Source organism: Lathamus discolor, chromosome Z, assembly GCF_037157495.1.
Source record: "Lathamus discolor isolate bLatDis1 chromosome Z, bLatDis1.hap1, whole genome shotgun sequence".
NCBI classification, from domain to species: domain Eukaryota; kingdom Metazoa; phylum Chordata; class Aves; order Psittaciformes; family Psittacidae; genus Lathamus; species Lathamus discolor.
This window is the reverse complement of record NC_088909.1, coordinates 88686242-88708759: the sequence shown is the minus strand read 5'-3', so window position 1 is coordinate 88708759 and position 22518 is coordinate 88686242. Positions and strand designations below refer to the sequence as shown.

Sequence of the window (22518 nt, the reverse complement as noted above, 5' to 3'; positions counted from 1 at the left end):
AAGTACTCTGAGATCTTGCTACGTCTTTACAGAAGGGCACACCATTTATTATATATTTGGACAGAGCCCAGCAAAGTAGGGTCTAATTTAGTTGTGGCTTTTAGGCATGACTGCAATATAAATGTAATAATAATAAAAATAATCATAACAGTACCCTGCTATTCTCTCCTTAGCACATGGTAAAGAGAACTAAGTATCTGGAAAAACCTTTTGTTTTATGGGTTTTTTAGCTATCAGTAATTATTAATTTAAGGGAATCTTTGAAGCTGCAATTTACAGATACAATTCTCTGGTAACAGACATGAACAGTTTACCACTGTAAAAAAATACGGATTCTCTCATTTCCCGCTTGGAAGGACCACGACACTGATGGCTGGAAAAAGATGTTTTGTAGAGAGCAAATTGATTAAAGACTCAGGCAAGTGGACAAGGCAACAGTATCTTAAAGCATCTCAACTTGTTCACTGTTGTATCACAGTTTAAAAATAAAAACTGAGGTAAATTGCTCCTTGTCATTGACAAGGAGTGATGGTTCCAAAATAAACCTAGACTGTTGATTTAAGAGTAGGGCTTCCACTTTTTTCTATTACTCTTATAAAAGGTAACATTTTTTGTAGAATGTAAAGGTGTCTCTGTTTTCACTGGCTAACTCTAAGCAGTCTGTTTTTTAAAATTACTTCTTCAATGAATTTATTTAACATGGTTTACCAATATTTCCAAAATCAGCATGGAAAAGCCATCAAAAACGATGCTAGGTCATATTGCCTGAATGAAGCCATCAACTGGCATTAATAAACTGTGACAGCTGCCCAAAAGCTTTCATTCTTTTTGTTTAAACATCAGATTGCAATCAAAATGCAGTGTAATCTTTGTTGAAACTAGTTGTGCCAGCATGGTGAAAGTCAGAACAAGAATGGACTTTTTCCTGAAAACGACTACTGACACCTAATCTGCAGGAGTACTAGATCTTATGGACAGATGTAGCAACAGTACTGGAAATTATATAATCAGTATTCTTCACTTCGAACAAACTTGCATAAATTTATTATGTTGAAAATAAAAGCTTATGGAATTATTTTTTCCCCCCAGGATATGTCCTATAAATCAATAATTAAAATATTTTTCTCCCCTCTTTAAGATCTGTATAGATTTTGCCTTGTAATTGAGAAACTTTTTCTTACTATTAAAAGTAAGTTTCAGAACTTTCTCTGAAACTACTGATATACAGACAATGTTTTAAAATAAAAATTCACATGTTCAGACAGACACAGTAGAATTAGACTTTCTGTACTTTTCTGTTAGGTAGAAGAGTTTATTAAACTCCACATTGAAGTCCTTTAAAGCTAAACAGTTATGTAAGTGTAACTGAATACCAAAAGAATAACTCAAAGTCAAAACAGAAAGGTCACTCTGAAATACGAGCTTTTAGAAAACCCTCGTATTAAGGCAAGATTTTTTTTCTATATGCTTGTATGATTCAGTTGAAGGAATAAAGGTTTTATCTCCTAACAACACAGAGTTCAGGCTCTAGATCTGTGTTACACATATCCAAAGTCTATGCCAGACCTAGAGTTGTTAGAGTCCTTTATGGAAGAGTGCTATAAATTTAATGAAGATCAAACTAAAGAGTTTTTACAAAAATTACACAAAAAATGATACAGAGTATCTAACAGGTTGGGGTTTTCTTGATCCATGCTATAGAATTTTATAGTGACGATAAATCTTTTATTAAATTACATGTATAAATAATTGTGAAATAATTCACGATTTATAACTGACACTTCCATTACAATTCAAACGTATTCTTAAATAATAATTTGTTTACATCTTATGTTAGTGTGTAAGTACTTTAATTTTCCTTCTTCCTATGACAATATATTGCTTTTTCGAACAATAAATTACTTGTACTCACCCCCTTTTCAATGCTCCCTGTTTGGCAAAGAGTACCTTCAGCTGCTGGAATGCTGTTGGTAACACAGCGATTACTTTTGCTGAGGCACCAGAGCTCTCTACACACTTCCTAGGAAAGAAGGTAGAAGCAAGTTGATCAGAATGGAAGCCTCAAATTGCTTTCACTCCTCATACACAAACATATACACAAATTTGTTTTGAATAGACACTATAAAGAAACGGACTGAAGAGATAAATCTATATTGGGATTGGGTTGGGAAATTTTCTGGAGCAATTCCAAAGCCACCATATTTTACCTAAGAATATTCTGCCAAAAAATATCTGGAAGCATCAAATTGTAGACTAGAAGAATGTGTTTTTCACACCTGCCATTCAAATGATGTTTTATAGTTGTTTTTTTCTTGATCAGTGCTAATACTGGGCTTAGTATATTTTAGCATGGCTGTAAAAGAGGTTTCCAGATGTACTCTATCATCTCCATTACTGTCATTATCTGACTCAAAATTACACAGTAAAAGGATACTACTATTCTGAAATATGAAACAGAAACAATTATTTTTGTTTTCTTTAGTTAAAACCAAAGTTTCTGAGCTCAGACTACTTCCACTCCTCTTCTTTAACACTTGCTAAAACAGCACACGTGTGTCTAGTACTGAGCTATACACTAAATTAATTCCTTTAGACTTTTTAGGATTTGCAGCTGATATTTCGTAACTGATTTAGCCTATATTGTCTGTGTTAAACAAACACAGGTTTTCAAATCCTCTTTTTTCCTACCATATTATCTCATTCGCTTTTGCTCATTTACTCATTTAAATTAAGCTAGTTCTGTTGATACTGGAGTTTCATTATTAAAACTGTCTAAGGGTTGAAATTCATAACGTAGGCATGACCCAAAGTTGGCTGAATACTCAAAATCTTCAAAGTTGCTTCTGTTGCCCTTGGATTACATATGTATGAAGAAAGGAATCAGAAGTGTTTTGCTTTTACAGTAGATGACTTACATGATAATCTGATAATCTTTGTAGTAGTACTTTGAGATCCGTGAGTTCACAACCTGTTTACAGGTATTTCCTATTTTTTGGTATTTTTTTAAATTTGAAAGATAGTAGAATCTTTAAAATTATTTTATGATAGTCATTACTATTTAATTTTATTTAACTGCATCTTGAAATTATATACTACAAATAGTCCTTGTATAGACTCTGGCTGAGCAAAAAGGAAAAGACAGTGTGAGTAAATTAAAGTTAACACGTGGCCCCCCTGAAAATTCATTGTTTCTCAGAGGAAATGAATGAGTATCTGGCCCCAGGCTATCTTTTCTATACACATCAAAAGGGGCAAACTTTCAGTTTTACCTTAAGATTCATGTTTCTCACATTGTACTGCATATATAAATTGATTTATTTATACATTATTCACTAGCAGCTGCAGCAACAGTTCAAAAGTACATGCTTTTCTTGAATAATGAAAAATTCTTTTGCAAGTTTAAAATCAGTTGGTGCCATTCTTTCAGGATTAACACAGTGTATTCTGTTTCATGGTTGGTAGAAACAAGGTATCTTTTTAGAAATCCATTAACAAAATACCATATTAGGATGGTCTGAAATGATGAGGAATGAGTACAGATGGTTGCTGGAGTTTCCATCCAATTTTTGAAAATTAGGCCTAAGCTATTGTGTCTTATTTGGTGAGTTGCTCTATGAAAACTTTAATAAATTGATGAGCCTCATTTTAGGAGAAATACTGACACATGTGAAAGCATACCTGCAGCCAACATAGAACTAACTTAGTTTTCAGATTTTTTGTTGAAGAAATGCAAACAGTATAAATATTTACTTACTTAAATCTCTGAATAAACACTTGCTTTTGCCACTCATCTGATATAATTTTCAGATTAAGATATACACTAATAAATATACGGTTTAAAAAAACCAAATTGAACAGGGAAAGAATAGAATATACACCATAAAGAGTCTTGAAAAATCTAACTAGATTACAAATTTCCCAGTCATTAAGGTGCCAAAATTCAGCATTAAATAAAATTCACATCTAAATCAACCATGCATCCAAACATCAATACAGCATGGATTTCGAAAATGAAAGACTAAAATTGGTTTCTTATAGACACAGCATAAGGTGCTTCTATCATAATCCTGCCTTATATACTTTTACAGTTATTTACTGCCTCATTTTGTTGAGCAGAATTAATGTAACTTATTTGCTCATGTTTCATGTGTGGTTTACATTGTCAAATCATGATTAAAAGTGTTAGACAGTGATGATTCTACTTATGACCTGGTGTTTATTTTGCATCAGATTTAATTCAAACAGTTAAATTAACAGCTGTACTGTAATTTGGTTCAATTTGGCTGAAAAGCCAAAAATTCAATTGCACTAAGAAACAAAAGACTTCAACTATTCCAATATAGACAAAAAAAAAAAAAAAAAAAAAAAAGAAATCAGATCTGGATAACACTCTGGAATTTGAAAACATCTATATTTCAGGGCAATTTGAACCCAGAATTCTGCTTTGTGCTCCAGAGTTCAGACGCTCGATTTCACTTCTGACAGGCCTACACAGGTATACCGTCTATATATTAACAGATAGGGGGATGTAATAATTAAAATGTGTATTTCATTGCCAGGCTAATGTATCCACAAATGAGAGTATTTAGCAATTTGCCTCTGGTAAGATTCTTTCTGTATACTAAGGCTTCTTTACAGCACTAGACTCCTCCGAATTCACTGAGCTAAGACCATCCTAATAATCAGCTGAACTATGTGAATTAATGGATACAGCACTCCAAAACTATTTTAGTCATTCACCTGTTTGCAGAATAATTCTAAGCATGTCAGCTTACATCGTTACTTCACAAAATGAGAAAAAAAATGTTCATTCTTCCTAAGTTGCTTTGGAAGATAGAAAGAAAAGCACTGTATCCAAACTAGGTATAATTACTGACAGTCTTATTCAGACCTTAATTTCAGCAGGAGTTTGCCTCAGTAAATCCCTAAAGACAAAACCAAAGTATGTCAAATTACAATGGGCTGTACCATACTATTAATGTTTGAACAAAAACCTTTGCTTAAATCAGAAAGGAGTTCTGTTTGACACAGACATACAATATCGCCAAATCAATATAGTATTTACTAATGGAAAACTAAGTGAAACACAGAGGATTTGTTAATTAAAATAATACAATGTATCAACCTTCAAAACTAATTTACATAAAACCTGCGAAATTATAAACTATTTTGGCAATTTCTTTTAAATACAGCCAAAACCTATTTAAGAAGATGTTTGCCTTAGTTTTGCAATTTAAAGGAAAAGTAGAATCTGAAGTACATTCTCCACCACCCTGTACATGAAATGAAAAATAACATTAACTTGAAAACAAATAATATGCCTAGAAATGGAAATTGAAAATCCATATGTGCTGTTATTTCATTAAACAAAACCAGAATTATACCAGGTACCAGAATGGCTATGTCTTCTTTATTTTCAATAGATTTTGTAAAGTTAACAGTGAAATTCTGACTAAGATGCATAAAGCTTTCTGTTCTCCAGCTCAACCTTAATCCTGTTACTACCTTAATTTCATAGTTATTTATTTTAACAATCCAGCCTTAAAAACGTACAACGAACTGCCATGGAAAGGACAGGCACAAATTCACTAGTAGAAAGTACAATGCTTTTTTTTACACACTCACACACACACACACACACACACACACCCAACATAACATGACCCTTTAGGGGAGTCCTTTCTTCAGTGGCGGACACAGGATGACGCTAATATATCTTTCGCCAACAATAAATTTATGTGAGTAATTTACTGAAACTAAGAGAAAGAATCATAATCTGAAATGTAATCAGTGACCTCAAAGTCTTCTCCAAATGTGCGTAATTACTAAATGCTGATTTGTAAAGCAAACATGGTAAAATGTTTTAAGAATCCAGGAAACATAAACTGAAGCTGAGGCCTTTCACAAGATCAAGACAAGATGATGACAACCTGTAACAGTGTATCTGTGGGCTCCATGACTTCAGCTTGGAATTTGGATGCTTGTATTTGCAGGAAATTAAACAAAGCTGAACCCATCTAGAGAAAAAAACCAAACAAACAAACAAAACAGCAAATCTAATTATCTTCCTTTTGCCTAAGTGTTATCAATGATGGATAAAGCCTTGGATGTCATGGATTAGTGTGAGATGTCCCTGCCCATGGCAGGGGGGGTGGAACTAGATGATCTTAAGGTCCTTTCCAAACCTAACTATTCTATGATTCTATTCTATGATTCTATGGAGCCTCCTTCTGTTGTGTCATTTCCAAACTACATAACATCTAAACATCCTATATCACAATCATCATAAATAGTAACAATTCAGCACAATGAAAACTCAGTAATATGAGCAAAGATAAAACTTAAACAGGGGAAGTTTAGATTGGCTATAAGGAGGAAGTTCTTTACTCTAAGGGTGGTGAGGCACTGGAATCGGTTGCCCAGGGAGGCTGTGAGTGCTCCACCCCTGGCAGTGTTCAAGGCCAGGTTGGACGAAGCCTTGGGTGGCATGATTTAGTGTGAGGTGTCCCTGCCCATGGCAGGGTTTGGAACTAGGTGATCTTAAGGTCCTTTCCAGCCCTAACTGTTCTACGATTCTATGATTGCTGTGCTGTTCTTAATATTTTCAACACTATTGAAAGCCTCCAACAAATGTTAGCAATTTGGCCTATAATAATAAAAAATTAAATGGGAAATATTAAACTATGACAATCTGGGAATTTCAATATTCGTTCATAAAATTTTAAAATGTTTATTAAGACTTTATCTTCCTTCAGCCTGCTTAATCTGTAATATGTTGAACCTCTCGATGAGCATTGGATAAAATAAAGCATATACATAATTAACTTGAATTGTAACTTACAATTCAGACCTGAAAAGCATCAACCTAGAGCACTTTCAGCCTCATTGCTGAAATACTGCTGCAACACAGTTAAAACTAGAAGACTGTAATTTTGGGTGAACTTCAGAAGGTTCACTGTTTAGTTCAAATAACCACCCAAAATTTATCATTTTAGTGCTCCGCTACCAAATGCTCATTAAGTGGTGCACCATGTTATGAATCAAAAGGTGTGGAAAGAATGTGGAATAGGATCTGAACCTTAAGTTGCACATTTGTATTATGTTACCAGCAGTCTTTCCTAAACATTAGGTGCTTATGTGAACAATATGGAAACTACAGAAGCCCCAGAAGGTCAATCACCTCTAAGTAGCATCTTCCCCTTCAAATCCATGTAACCTACCCCCTCCTTATTCAATCCACATTCTAGTATCTGGAATCTCATTATCGCTTCTACTATTATCTAATGCACTTCTGCTTTGATCACTAGCTTCTTCCCCTTTTCACTTTTTAAACAGCTTTTGTAAGATCCAGGCACATTTATGTTAAGTCTGTGTCTCTTGTGAAAGAGAAAATGAAAGAGAGAGCTAAGGAGGAAGAGAAAAGGGGGCTGGTGACAAGATAGTCCTAGGAAAGAATAAAGGGGTCTACGGGAACTTGTTAGAAAAAGATACAAAAAGGATGCAAATCTACTTTAGGATTCAGAAAGGGGAAAACTACTGGGATTTCCTGTGGCTACACACATCCTAATCTTAAAAAAAGGAGAGAGGAAAATTTAAGTATAAAGCTAAAGGTGTTTCAAATGTTCTTAATTAGAGCACAATCCTGTAAGTCCTCACACAAGAAAAGCTCAAAAGTTTAAACTTTCTAAACTAAAAGGCCAGCACAATAGCGATGAGAGGTTTTACACTTGACCAGCAAGACCTTATGAAATAAAAAATAACGTAAAGTTTTATAAGAAAGACATAGTATAATATCAGTACCTTCAATTCTTCTCTTTGCCTACACGTACTTTGAACACCAGTTTGTGAGCAACATAATGTAAAAACATCTGATTGAATTACTTGTGCTCTGCTAACAAACACAAAGTATAAAGTGACTTGGCCATGGTACGATGTATGAAGCTGGGGAAAAAAAAGTCACATTTCAGTGAGTTACTAACTACTGTGTATAATTCAACTGAATGCACAATCATACTATCAAAAGGTGAGGGAACAAAAGGGAACTGGTACTTGCAGTGCAATGATACGTAAGTTGCTTCTCTGCCTTTCCTTCTGACAAAATAGCTTCCAGAACCGGCTTCCACATACATCAAATTTAATACCTCTCTTTATTAATTTGGAGTAAATAATATCACTGTTTAATGAAAGAAATGACAGTTTAATTCTCTAACATTAAAGTTTGTATCACCTGACTACAAAGGTCAATTGTAGTTTAGGCAACTTTTTTACTCTCCTGGATATGAAATGATGTTTTGTTTCGGTCATTACTAATTCAGTTAAACTATTTTGTCTCTAAACCAGTATGTGGGAAACTAGGAAGCAGTGAAGGTATGACAACTGTGTTCTGTATTTCTGTAGTCAAGCCTTTCCAGCAAACTTCCATCAACAGTAATTAACTTTATGGCCACTCCCCATAACTCACGAAAACTTCCTAGAGACTACTAACACAAGTGAGCTCTGGGAGGCAGTAGGAGGTCTCCTTATTCTGAGAATATATCTTCATTCTGTCTGTTTACAAGCAGTAAGTTCATAGCTTGAACTATGTCCTCCAAAATGCACTAACAAAATGTGAATAAAAACTGGTATTCGAGTTTAAAGCTATTTTCATTGGCAAACTAACTGGAGAACTTAATTGCAAACATAAGACCATGACAAAGAAAAGAGCTACCTGTCATCAGCTAAAATACATTACCCGATGTGTTAAACTCTAGTGTGAAATAAAAAGAATGGTCTTGCTGTTTTCAGTGAAGCTATGTATGCAAAGAAAAGGAGAGTCTGCCCCCCTATCCTCCTACTCGAAATATTTACTGACACCGACGATGGTGGAAAAGCATCAAATAAAAAAATATTAAAAAAAAATGCAAAACACTATCTCTGAAACCCATGCTAGCAGCCAACAGCTTTGCAGATCATAAAATGCACCACATCAATATCAACCATATGTATAAAGTATTAACTGCTATTAAAATGCCTGAGGTTTTAGCCTCTGTCCTAAAAATGTAGAGACCAGCTCTAAAGCAAAGCATTATTTTGAACCACGAAATCCGTAAGTTACTGTCAGGCATATTCCAGGTATTATTTAAAGTCATAAAACAGAGAATTTTAAAGTCAAGAGTGGAATTCTTTCCTGAGTTTACCCAGAGACAGCCAACAGCCAACTGTAATTAGGCAGATGCTCAAAGGTTAAGGAGATACTGAGTCAATGAAAAAAGTTCTTCTTACACTAACCTAACAAAAGGACTGAAAAATGTTATGAACTGGCATACAGCCAGAGCAAAGAACTGAGACACACTTGACAATCAGCAGAAGTGAATTCACACTGCATCACCACAGAAGATGTAACATATACAGGAACTACACAAATGAATGGAAACTGCCTTTTTCCTAGTAACCTCAAGGTCTTTCACTGCACTGAATCCAGTAAGATACCTGGAAGCATGTACTGCCTTTTGGAAAAAGCTATGCAGCAGTATTATATGGAGAAATTTCCACCATTACGATTTGACTCACTGTAAGTCATAAATTTAACATTCTTCTGAATCTGAACACGTACGCTAAAAATGCAGTATTTTAAGTAGCTTGAGACATTGCCTCTCAATTCTTTATTCAAAGTATCTATTTCTTCACTTAAATCCTCTAAAATTGCCCCGATGTCACAAATGGTGGAAAGTATAGTAAGAAGAATAATGCATATGTAACACAGAAGAATCACCATCTACTTGCTAATCTGTAGGATTTACTTAAACTCAAAGAGCTAAAGCATCTCTCTGAATTCTTGTCTGACAATGTGCTGAACAATACAGGGAAATCTGACCAATAGCCACAAGGCTTTTGCTGAAACAGTTCTGTCCATAAGTGACTAAACAGTTTAATTAGGTCTAGTACTTAAAATAGTATCAAAACAATTACCAAAGAACTCCTTTTAAGGTCAAACTGTCTTCTTGTCAGTAAACACACACACAGAAAGGCAGAAACTTGCAGCCCCTTTAGTACTTTAGTTCTGATGCCTTAATTGTTCAAACACCTCTCCATGTATTTAACTTCAAATCCGTAACTGAGAAAAGCTTCACGCAAGTAAATGTGCAACATTCTTTGCAGGATTAGAATGTGATCTATGATCAAAAGCAATAAACAGTTTAAAATAAACATGCAAAGGGATGGGATGAGGTAATATGGGAAGAAAGACAACGAACACAGATTAACATTAAAGCTAAAAGATTGAAGAAGGTATTTTTCCTAAATGTTAACAAGACATTACTACATGATTCCAAAGCAGAAATAACATAAAGATTTTCCAAATTCCTTTAAAAGACAGATGCATCAAATCTCAAAGACTTCTAATTCTTTGGCAATTTGATTTGAGAGTTTGACTGTTTCTCTTGTCATGTCTTCCTATTACAATTCAGTAAAGAACATGAGCAAGAGAAAATGGCAAGCCACTTTCTTTCAGATTTTAAATTTGTTTAGAATTTGTTTGTTTCTGGGTCACTGAACTCCATGCTGGAAAACCTGCCCTACTCCCTTTTTACCAGGCACTTCAAATAAAAATGGCTAAAAGAAGTGCTAGAAAGAAATCATGTGTAAACTAGGTCTACTTTTAATTAAGGATTTTCACTGTGCTTTTCTGTCCACAGTTGCACAAGTCTGTTAGAATAAAATCAATGAAATGTTAATGGCATATTCATGGGAATAATACACCAAACAGGAACATTCAAAGCACTGACTGTTTACTTTTGATAAGGAACAAGTTGAGCAGAGTATTCAACTTAGCTTTTTCTGGTCTTTAGATATAATTCCACTACTCAGTTCTAGAAACCCTTTCATAAATGAATAGGTCCTTCTTGTGTGAATATTTTCCATCTGCACTTCCAAACCCTTTTTACCTTTCAAAATTATCACTCGAAATCTGTACAACCATAATAATCATGATCACATTTTCAGAGCATTATGGCCATGGCAGATAATATTCTTAAATACAGAGACAATTTTAAATGCTAATCTTTTCTTAGAGTGGATTTTACCAGAGTTCTACAATAACCTGTTATATTAATATTTACAGTCGGAAGCCTATTATTAAAATAGTGGGGTTTTTTCTGAGACATTTATGCTTCTGAGACACTTATGCTCACACTGATGGCAAACAATGCACTGTATCAGTTCAGAGGATTGGTAATGTCACATGAAGACATTCTTTTAACTACTGCCTCACTTTAAGTATCAACCTTTTTTTATAACTAAAAGGAATCAAACAAAATTTTAAAATCAAAAGGAGAAGGCAGAAAACCAAGATTACCTACACATCTTCACTACTTTCAATTGCTTGTGGTTTAGAAACCGGTTTAAGAAAAAAGTGTACCATGCAGCGTGATCATCATAGCAATGATTACATAGCTTAATAGTTTGGAAAAAGAAAAAAAATACATGTGAAAAAGCCAGGTTTTGCACATCATTAACTTTCCAGTTTAATTTAAAATGCAATATATCTCCAAAGGCTGTGCTATAAATCATAGATTAAATACCTGTAGATTTCCTTAGTCTGAAAATAAAGGAGTGTGTGTGGTAACAATTTGTAAGAAAAAAGAAAAAAAAAGATATGACTTATACGTAGTGACAGGAAATGGGGCCCTTCAATAACAGTGGTGGGAAGTGAGAACTTAAAGAGGCACAATAAAGGCCAAAAGAGGCTTGATGAGGGATCAGCACTAGAAGACCCAGTGAGCTAGTCAGCCAGCTACACACAGCTTTTAAATCCTTTGCACAATGTGATCTGTCAAAGAGGCATCCCAGGAATAATACTGTATTTATCCCACCAGGGATATTAAAAATGGAGTTTCTCTGCAGCTAGCCTTTACAGAAGTAAATAGAGTATAAATTCAGTGATTACATTGTTTTATTTGAATAACCTAAAAACTAAAATATTATTAAAACAATTTACTTTTAAACCACTATATACATTTTTGAGGTATATTTTTGTCTCAGCTGATTATTTGATAACAAGCACAACAGAATGAATCCTTTTGCTACGTACTTTGGGCTGCAAGATTTTATGTAAATATTTATAAATTTATTGCATGGTGGCCTAAGTGTGCAGGTCTTTATTTCCACTTTGAATTTATTTACCTTAATTATTATACACTGGTACTTGCAGCCAAAGCTTTGCTAGTACTTAGCTATTCACTATTCTATTTAGCTATGTAGCTTCATGTTCCTCTCTTCCCAAAACCATTAAGTCATCTTTCCAAAAAGAGATCTGAACAATGTGAGAAACAATAAACTCAATGTTGGGGAAGGGAGGAGGGAAGAGGGAAGAAAACCAGACCTGACAAATCAATACAATTAATATAACATGAACCTAGTTTTACATAACCAAAATCAGGGTAAAATTCTGTTGTGCACTTTACAAGGAACAAGTGTTCTAGGCTCCTTTTTTCCCCCTAAAATTAAAGAATGCTTTTCCCAGCTTATTGTTACCCACATATTTTGGTGTACAGAACCCATGATTGAGAAAAGATGCAGCATAAGCATTAAAATGTACCCTTTGCTTGTGTATGATGGCACCAGACATGCTATTGGAAACCTGTAGTCCACTGCTGCATCTAACTAAAGATTTATGTTACAAAAGAATATATACAAATGACTAAGCAGAACACTCAGCGTAAGGATTAAGACTTCTTACCCCATATTTACATTGGCGGGATGTTGCTCCATACTGGAAGCGACACTGTTCATCAGCATCATACACCTGACCTGGGGCCACAGCTGGATAAAGAAAGTCACGCTTGGGAGGCTCATTATCAAGGCAAGTACCACGGCCCGAACTGTTCAACATAAAGGACCAAATCAATTAGGAATTCTCCTGACTGTAAATCACAGTAACGATATCATGTATCTAGTTCTTACTTTTAACAGCACTGGGTGTGAAACAAATATGACTGCAATAAACAAACAGTAAGATGGTACACCCATAGTAAAAAGAAAAGAGAGAATTAAGATTTTAATATAATTTTTCATCATTATTATTAACAAAAGTACGTATTTCAGATCGTGAAATGGATTTCATAAATCATTGGTTTTAAAAGTGTGATAATTTCTGAGCCACACAAGACTGATTTTCGTTTTTGTTTTAAGATTCCTATTTGTTTTCACTGAAGAATAGCTACATTTGGTCACAGAATGGAAAATAAACAAATAAAGCAAATAAAAGAAATTCAGTTTGCAATTCTTAATGACCCTTCTCATCCTTCAAAGAGCTAAGTACAACTTTACAGATATAGAGCAGCTTGATAGATAAAAGTAGAGCACATTTAAATGTCAATATGACTACATGTTTATTGGATTAGGATCTTAACATACACGTTTTTCTTCCATTTGAATGAACAAAACAGTTAATGTGGTAAAGATTTTGAAGGATCTTCAAATTTATCTAATTTGTATGGATCAAAGATATTTTTTATTGTATTAATAATACGTAGTCTTAAAAATTTCATGTTAGAAAGAAGTTCAGCTTCTTTGAAAACTGTAATATTTTCTTCTTTTATATTCACTCTTATGGTTGAGGATTGGTGTTTTCTTTCCAAAATATGTCCATATTCAACCACAATATTTTAGTGTAGTGGAATAAATAACAAAGAAAGCCAAATGCAGACAGAACTCAGCTTAAAAAACTTTGTACTTTGCTAAATACAATTATTCAGTTTTATTAGTCAGGGTGCATAAAAGAGGACAGATGCTTTTTAACTTTCATTTCACAAGTGAATAAGTGAGGATTTTTAAAGAAATCTTATGCCAACACTTTAAATATTTTTCCAACATTCCTACAAATTTTGCCAGCACTTATGGGTTTTTTTCTCAAATCTTTTCCATGCACCTTGCCAAAGGAACATAATTTCAGAAGTGAATGTACTACACTGTAGTACATTTTGGAGATCTCCAATTTTCTATACTTTTCATCTGCAGATAAAAAAAGAGTGAAAACCCTCCTTTAACTACATATTTTATTTTCCCATTTTAACCCTATTCCATTCAATCCTTTGAAATACTAAAATAAACATTTTGGAAAAAACAAAGAAACAAACAACAGCTGACCATTTCAGAGGTAGGCAAACAGCAACTAATGCAATAACCACGTAAACATTAAAAAAAAAAAAAAAAGAAAAATATTTGATTACTAATCCAAATTAATTTACTGTGATTTAACTACACAAACACCACCTCAGCTGAAATCTGCCTTTAAAATACCAACTGGCATAAGAAATAATGTAGTTGCCCCTTTCATTCCAGTTTACGTTATTGCAAGCATATACATTTTCTAATAACACAAGCTGGAAACTATCCTACATACTTTTGAAATATTTCAGTGTTGTATTTTGTGTATGAGGAGTACATGTTAATATTTTCAAGATGAAAATAACTCAAATACAATCTGATTTTTCTGCATTGTCTGGACCAAATTGCACATAAGAACATTGCTAAAACAAGCAGTGGGAAGTTTAGCATTTTACATCAGCTTGAGCTAGTATTGTATATAATGGGAACATTTCCATAGACTTGGTAAACCGTGGTCCTGTAAACAAATAGCCACGGGCAAAGCATTTAAAGACCCTTAAAACCTTTGGTGACCCTTTCCATAGGAATATGTATCCCTTCATGGGTTAGATTAAAGAACCAGATCAAAATTTTTAAATTCACTGAACCTAAAAATTAGAGCACACTTACTCTATAGACACAGAGTTGAGCACACTTACTCTACAGACACAGAGTTGCAGAAAGTGAAAATCCTTGTAGTAAATAGAAAAATATGCCTCTTCTGCTCTAATGCCAGAATTTCCACCATAATGAAATAGCTGTAGTAGCAAAAAAGCAAGAAAATGACTAAGCAGTCGTTCACTTACTAGCTCCATTACATCACCACCTCTTTCCTTCTGCTTCAGTTCTATTATTTCTGTCAAGCGTTAAACAAAATTGACACATTATACAAACTTCATGTGAGAACCTGATACTGTATTCTTTGAACTAGCATGTGTTGTAAAACACCCTGATAAAACAAGGGACTTTCCATTGGTAATGAAAGGTCTCACCAAAACTCTGTATCAATATAGGCTGATCAATATAGGCTGGGGACCATGTATGCTTTTCACATAACTTCTACTGACTCAGGAATGGTAATACTCTTGAGTCTATGTCCTTGTTCTCTTTCTCTTTGCTCCACCAAAACAAAACTCAAGATACTTGAGAAAAGTAATCTGATAAATCTAGAGAAATAAATCAAACAGGTGCAAGAACAATGGTATCAGAGCACTTTATAAACAGAGATCTTAGTTATTATCAATCTGCCCTATAAAAGTGAAAACAGCCCTTTGTGTAGATGTGAGAAAAGATAATAGGATGGAAAAGAATGCTCAAATACCTTCATCTCTGCCCTTTTAGAACATTACTACTCACAATCACTTTTGAGCTTTGTGATTTTATCTTCTATAAGAAACATATACATAGTCAAAAAAACCTATGGGTTTTTTTTGGTTCAAAAAACCCATTTTTGAACAGGGAGTGGATAAACCTTTAGTGTCTACAATAGAAATAAGATGATCTCAAACTCATCTTTTTTATCTATTTACTCCACAAGATACTACTAGTACTCAAAAGACTCTGATTTTCTTAATTTTAGGTTGATTTCATGAGGTTTTATGTAACATAGTGGGAGTGGCTTCAGTTATAAAATAGCTAAGCTTGATGTCATTCATCCAATATTACAGTGTAGTGGTTCAAGAGACCATTGTAATGTAACTTAAACATTATTGTATATTTCAATATCACAGGATAGCAAATTAATATTCTGTCTGGAAGAATACCAAGGATTCTAGAGCACTCTGAAAGCCTAAGATATCAGACATGCTATCACTGCTAATTGTTTGATCAAAATAACAAGAAGCAGGGATTCAATTATAAAAACTTTACAAACTGAACAATGCAAAACTGAAGATCATCATCTCTATATAGACATCACTATTGTATCCAAAGCCAATAAAGAGAAAAAGCAAAAACCATGGATGTTGACCTTTCAGGGTATACGCTCCTATTAAGAGTATCTATTCCAAAATATCTCAGCAATATACACAGTACAAGACAACTCCTTCAATGGTTGAAGAAAAGATCCCCAAACACTGACACTGAAAGTAGGTTTTGAATGTTGGCTTATGCATAATAATGATGTAGACTATAATACAAGCTATGATTACTCATCATAAATTACATGTATTATAAATATTCCATCATCTATGATAAACAATCATGTACATAAATTTATCAATAGTATTTATAATAGATTACTCAACTCTGTTACCAAATTACCCATAAAATATAGTGAAAAAAGTAAAATTTACTAACTATAAACACTGTGCATTTTATACACATACATATAAATCCATGAATTATTTATACACCTACATATAACATTCGGCGCCTAATAGAATCATTACTTCATATATTTAACATATGTTTTTAGAGAGCACCAGAATGTATTTCTGTACAGGTTACAAAAACTGCTTGACATTAATGAATAAACTCTGAAAACTCAAGCTCAAGAGTCTATAGATACTACCATAAATATTTGCAGGATCAGGGCATAAGTAATGGAAGTGTGATTTGGAGTGGTATGTTTAAAATGAACCAGAGCAGGATTACTAAATGAAAATATTCTTGAATGATAGGGAAATTAATATATTGATGTCAATTTATCACTCACTCTCATAACAAATTCTACTACTTCCCAATCTTTCATGCAAGGCTGAATCTATGTCTTATTATATATTTCATAGGAAAGACTAATTTTGCACAATCTTTTCACAATACTCGATTTTTCTTTTGTTTGGTAGTAGAAAATTTGCCATCTCCTTAATGTATACTTTACTCCACAATATGGTCTGTGTTCAAACTGTTCTTCTATTCATTTGAGTAATTACCAAGCAGCCATACTAGGAAAAATCTACTGGTCTATCTATCAAAATCATCCACCTGCCAAAATCTATCTGGCCTTGAAAGTGTGGGATTATACTGAACTACAAAATATCGGGCCAGTTTACTGTTCTATATTTATTTCATCAAACATCCAACAAATAAGTTAATGAGAATCTGCTGTTGATTCTGTTCTTCACAATTTCTTTAAATATTGTCTACCTGGATGTGCTTTGACCGAGGTTGTTTTGGCTTCTTTCCAGAGTTAGAAAGGTGTAGTCTCAGACATAAATCCTGCTGCATGGCAATAATAGAGACTCTCCCAAGAATTTCCTGTGATATATATTACTTATTCAAATAGCTTGAAGACTCTTGGTTCTTCTCCAATCATGTTCTAAAAACAATCCTGCCTTTGAAAGACAAAAGTTGGCCATCTGGCTTCTTCTAACAACTTCTCGTATCTGATCCTGACATAATTAACAAACTGCAATTTCAGAAAGCACCAGATTTTGCCATTGCAAAACATAAAAATAACTGAGTAAAAAATTCTGAGCAAAAAGTTGTCTTCCTTGTATCTAGCTATCTCCATGGCTCTACAGACAAACTGTATAAAACACATGCCAGATATCATGCAACTTGCATGTTATATAAATATATATACACCTATGTACACAAGCTGCACAGAACAAAATTTATACTATTTGCTTTCCAGTCACAAACAGTATTTTTAGGCTTGGTTAATTTCTCCCATAAATAGATATTAAGGGCTTCTATTCCTCTCACAGGGGTATCTGTTTTCAGGCACTGCTCTCAAACCCTTCAATCCTCTGTGAGTATTTCTGCATTTAATTCCATAAAAGGTTAGTGAAATTTAAAATCATTGTAAAGCACTTATGAATGATTCAGTTGATAAACTGAATTCAGTCAATCTTTCACTCTAACATAAAGCTTAAGACAACAGCTATTACGTGCTAGAAGGAATGTTCACCCCAGAACAAATTATTTTCTTTGGCCATTTCAGAACCTGGCTGGCCATCGTACTTGAGGTCCTAATAGATCTATTTGCAATATATAGCTTTGCTTTGTCTCGCTGTCATCCTTTGAGTCATATTTATCCTCTGCCCACAACTCTGCAAAATAAACTGCTTTCCCAGCTAGTGCCTAGCTGAACTGATAGCTTGCAAGTGATCCTTAATGGCTACTCCTCAGTAGCCTCAGTCTGTAAAATTTGTTTCTGGGTGTAGATTTAAGAAAGTTGTGAGGAAGAGAAAGATGAAGGTGAGGCTCTACTTTGACTGTCATCAGGATGACTTCTGCTTCAAAATACTTTTGTCTGATCATAAAGGACAAAGGGGTATCTACACTATAAAATGGCACACAGTGCAAAACTGCCGTAACAAGTGGTGACCCAAGCTGGTTAACTGGTTAATCCACATTAATCCATCTTACCACGTAATACTGTGAACATGTGATTTCTAGCAAATTCATTCCAGCTGCATTATCCTCATGCCATGACAACTCTGCCCAAACCTGTATCCAGACCCTAGCTGATAAATCTTGGTGTTCTGGAATGTCACACAGACTCACAGACTCAGCTTTCTGCTTTCGTATCTGCATTTCACAGAATCCCAGAATCCTAAGGGTTGGAAAGGAACTTAAAAGATCATCTAGTCCAACCCCCCTGCAAGAGCAGGGTAACCTAGAGTACATCACACAGAAACTTGTCCAGGCGGGCCTTGAATATCTCCAACGTAGGAGACTCCACAACCCCCCTGGGCAGCCTGTTCCAGTGCTCCATCACTCTCACAGTGAAAAAGTTTTTCCTGATGTTCACATGGAACCTCCTATGCTCGTTTACACCCATTGCCCCTTGTCCTATCACTGGACATCACTGAAAAAAGCCTAGCTCCATCATCCTGACACTCACCCTTTACATATCTGTAAACATTGATAAGGTCACCCCTCAGTCTCCTCTTCTCCAAGCTACAGAGACCCAGCTCCCTCAGCCTCTCCTCATAAGGGAGATGTTCCACTCCCTTAATCATCTTTGTGGCTCTGCGCTGGACTCCTTCAAGCAATTCCCTGTCCTTCTTGAACTGAGGGGTCCAGAGCTGGACACAATATTCCAGATGTGGCCTCACCAAGGCAGAATAGAGGGGGCGGAGAACCTCTCTTGACCTACTAACCACACCCTTTCTAATGCACCCTAGGATGCCATTGGCCTTTTTGGCCACAAGGGCACATTGCTGGCTCATGGTCATCCTCCTATCCACCAGGACCCCCAGGTCCCTTTCCCCTTCGCTACTTTCCAGCAGGTCAACCCCCAACCTGTACTGGTACATGGGGTTGTTCTTCCCCAGATGCAAGACTCTACACTTGCCCTTGTTAAATTTCATCAAATTTCTCCCCGCCCAACTCTCCAGCCTGTCCAGGTCTCGCTGAATGGCAGCACAGCCTTCTGGTGTGTCAGCCACTCCTCCCAGTTTAGTATCATCAGCAAACTTGCTGAGGGTACACTCAGTTCCCTCATCCAGGTCGTTGATGAAAATATTAAACAGCACTGGTCCCAGCACCGACCCCTGAGGGACTCCACTAGTCACAGACCTCCAGCTAGATTCTGCCCCATTGACCACAACTCTCTGCCTTCTTCCCTTCAACCAGCTCTTGATCCACCTCACTACCTGATCATCAAGCCCACACTTCCTTAGCTTATCTATGAGGATGCTGTGGGAGACAGTATCAAATGCCCTACTGAAATCAAGAAAAACCACATCTACTGCTCTACCATCATCCACCAACCTAGTTACTTCCTCATAGAAGGTTATAAGGTTGGTCAAACATGACTTCCCCTTGGTAAAACCATGTTGGCTGCTCTTAATGACCCCCTCATCCTTGGTATGTCTAGAGATGGTGTCAAGAATAAGTTGTTCCATCACCTTTCCAGGGATGGAGGTAAGGCTGACCGGTCTATAATTACCGGGGTCCTCTTTCTTGCCCTTCTTATAGACTGGCGTGACACTTGCCATCCTCCAATCCTCAGGCATCATGTTCTATCTTTCTTGTTAAGACACAGCTAAATGTATCCTAAACTAGCCATACTCATACAGCACAGAATAAAACTCCCCAAAACCAAAAAAATAAAACAAACATTTGTTTTCTTGTTTGTAGTCTATAGAGTCCTGTCCAAGCTGTTTTCCCATTCTTGAGGTAAAACAGAAAGAAAGGCAGAAGAGTCTAATCTATCTGGAGACACAGATGACAACATCTTGAGGCTTTGTCTCTACAGCATTTCCCTTATCTGTTTCTAAGTTATGAAGAACCATTAAAAAAAACTGAATCATTTTTCCTGCCTGCATGGAGACTGTTCTGTTTTTATAGGAGCAGTCAGGGAACTGCCACCAAATGAAACTTGCTATTTTAATTTGCTTCTTCCTCACTGATAATTACTTCCAACAGAAAAGTATCTGCTCTTACAGCTGTTCTGTCTTGAGGAAAGGTGAATGAGTAAAGAGAAGTCATAAAGGCCTCTGACAGCTGTCCTGCAGGTACACGTGTAACTATCTCGACAGCTTCCTGCTGTCATTGAAACTGTTGACATGAAAAGCTGCAGAGAAAACTAGAAACTGGAGAAAAAAACTACAATTTTACAGGCTACTCTAAGAAATAAAAGAACAACCATTTTAAGGAAAAAATATCAACCCATTTACAGATTATTAAAACCATAAACAGTAAGAAGCATAGACTCATAATTAATACCTCATGTTTGAGAAATCTGACATTTTAAAAAACAGATTACAAAGTAAGCAGATGAAGACATTATCTTTGGCTCTTAGTTATTTGACACAATATCCTAAAGCTAATCTTAATTGCGGTATGTAAAATAATGTTTAGCCAAAGTGGCTTTGAAAAAAATAAAATCTACAGCCAAGTTAAAAATACATAGCTAAAATATTATAAACAATAATTTATTATTGATGCTGCCGTGTACAATCATTCAGGCTGAAACTGTGTGGGAACTTTACGTACAAATATTCAGTTCTATTTTATCTGCAGCGTAACACAAGCCACAGAATTTTACCATGTTTCCTTCTCTAAACCCATTAATAAGAAATCACTTCTTAACTATCTGTTGAATTATGTCTTCATCAATAGACAACTTATTATGAGGACAATTATGAGATCAAAATGTACCTCAAAGGAAAGCAACAAATAGAAGTAAATGAGACAGAGAAAGACAGAACTGTAAGAAACAAACCCCAAATGTTACAAGAAAATACCTGAACTGTAATATTACAGTTAGAACTACAAAGCTGTGAAATAGTCTCTCAGAAGTGAACTGAAAACCATATTCTTTGTCATAGTTAAAACTAGGCTGCATGATACATTAGAAATACTACTAATGGGAAGTGTTGAATTAACAGAGATAACTGGAAATCACTGATGAATGATTGTGGTGAAAAGATAAAACAAAACTACCCTGTATATGTATTTTTATAATGGTAGTGTTAAATAGATATACATATACATATAAAGAAATTGTTAAATTAATACACATATAGACCTCCAGAGAAAATATGTTTATATAGTTAGAAATGTGTATCACACATATATATGTAAGTATGACTTTACCCAATATGCTTTATTTTATTCAACCCTCATTTTAAAACACTTTAATACAAAAATTGTGTGGGTGCACAGCTCAGCAAGGTGAAATAAAATGCCTTTACCTGATACAATAACTGTAGAGATGCTTTTTTTCCTCTGAACAGCACCAACATTAAGCATTTGCCTCTGCCCACTGACTCTATAGGAGCTCCAACACCTCTTCAGACCAACTCAGTGACCCTCTGTACTGTGTGGGAAACTACATTTGAACCAACCTAAAGAAAATGTAATGGTCTGGATGGCTCTATTTAGGTAAGATTCAGATTACAGCACCTTATTGTGAGGTTAGGTCCCTTAAAGAGGAGGAGAAACTAATTTTGCTCTTAGTAGTCTCATAGTTAGACAACTTCAGTGATTTATGTCCATCTCCTAAAATAGTTATGAACATTTTATGAACATTAATGAACAACCTTTATTTCTTGAACGAGTTATTACATTGATGACATGGAACCTACCGACCAACTGCCATTTGCTCCCACAAAGCCTGTATTACGCCATTTAAAAAAATCCTGTTATTAATCTGTTCTCAGTGAACTCACAGTTCTGTTTGTCTTCCACAAGTGAAAATACATATAAAGGCTTCATTATGCATCACATATACCAATGCATACATTGGTATTAGCATGGTGTCAAGACCAACATATTTTGACTGTTTAATTTTTTTCCATAGAGAAGTAAAATTACAGGTAGTCACGTACTTGATAAAATTCACCACAGAAGTACAGTTTAGCACAATTTTAAGGTATTAATATCAAGATCTTTTTATAGTCTCACTGATGGTACCAAAGGACATTGACAGATAAAACCCCACAAGACTGCATGAAAAAAATCCGGAGAATGAAATGTACAAGTAACAGGGCAACA

At 35.0% G+C, this 22518-nt stretch overlaps 1 protein-coding gene across 3 annotated transcripts in view; it reads right to left on the bottom strand.

Annotated features, from left to right (window-relative positions):
- The window catches only part of ADAMTS6 (ADAM metallopeptidase with thrombospondin type 1 motif 6), a 153156-nt gene that overhangs the window by 61210 nt on the left and 69428 nt on the right, over positions 1–22518 (bottom strand). For all 3 annotated transcript variants that reach the window (XM_065662875.1, XM_065662876.1, XM_065662877.1), the window contains 2 exons: positions 12716–12857; positions 1913–2020 (listed from right to left, as the gene is read on the bottom strand). In XM_065662875.1, coding sequence (XP_065518947.1) covers positions 1913–2020; positions 12716–12857 — 250 coding nt within the window. The remainder of the gene's footprint in view (positions 1–1912; positions 2021–12715; positions 12858–22518) is intronic.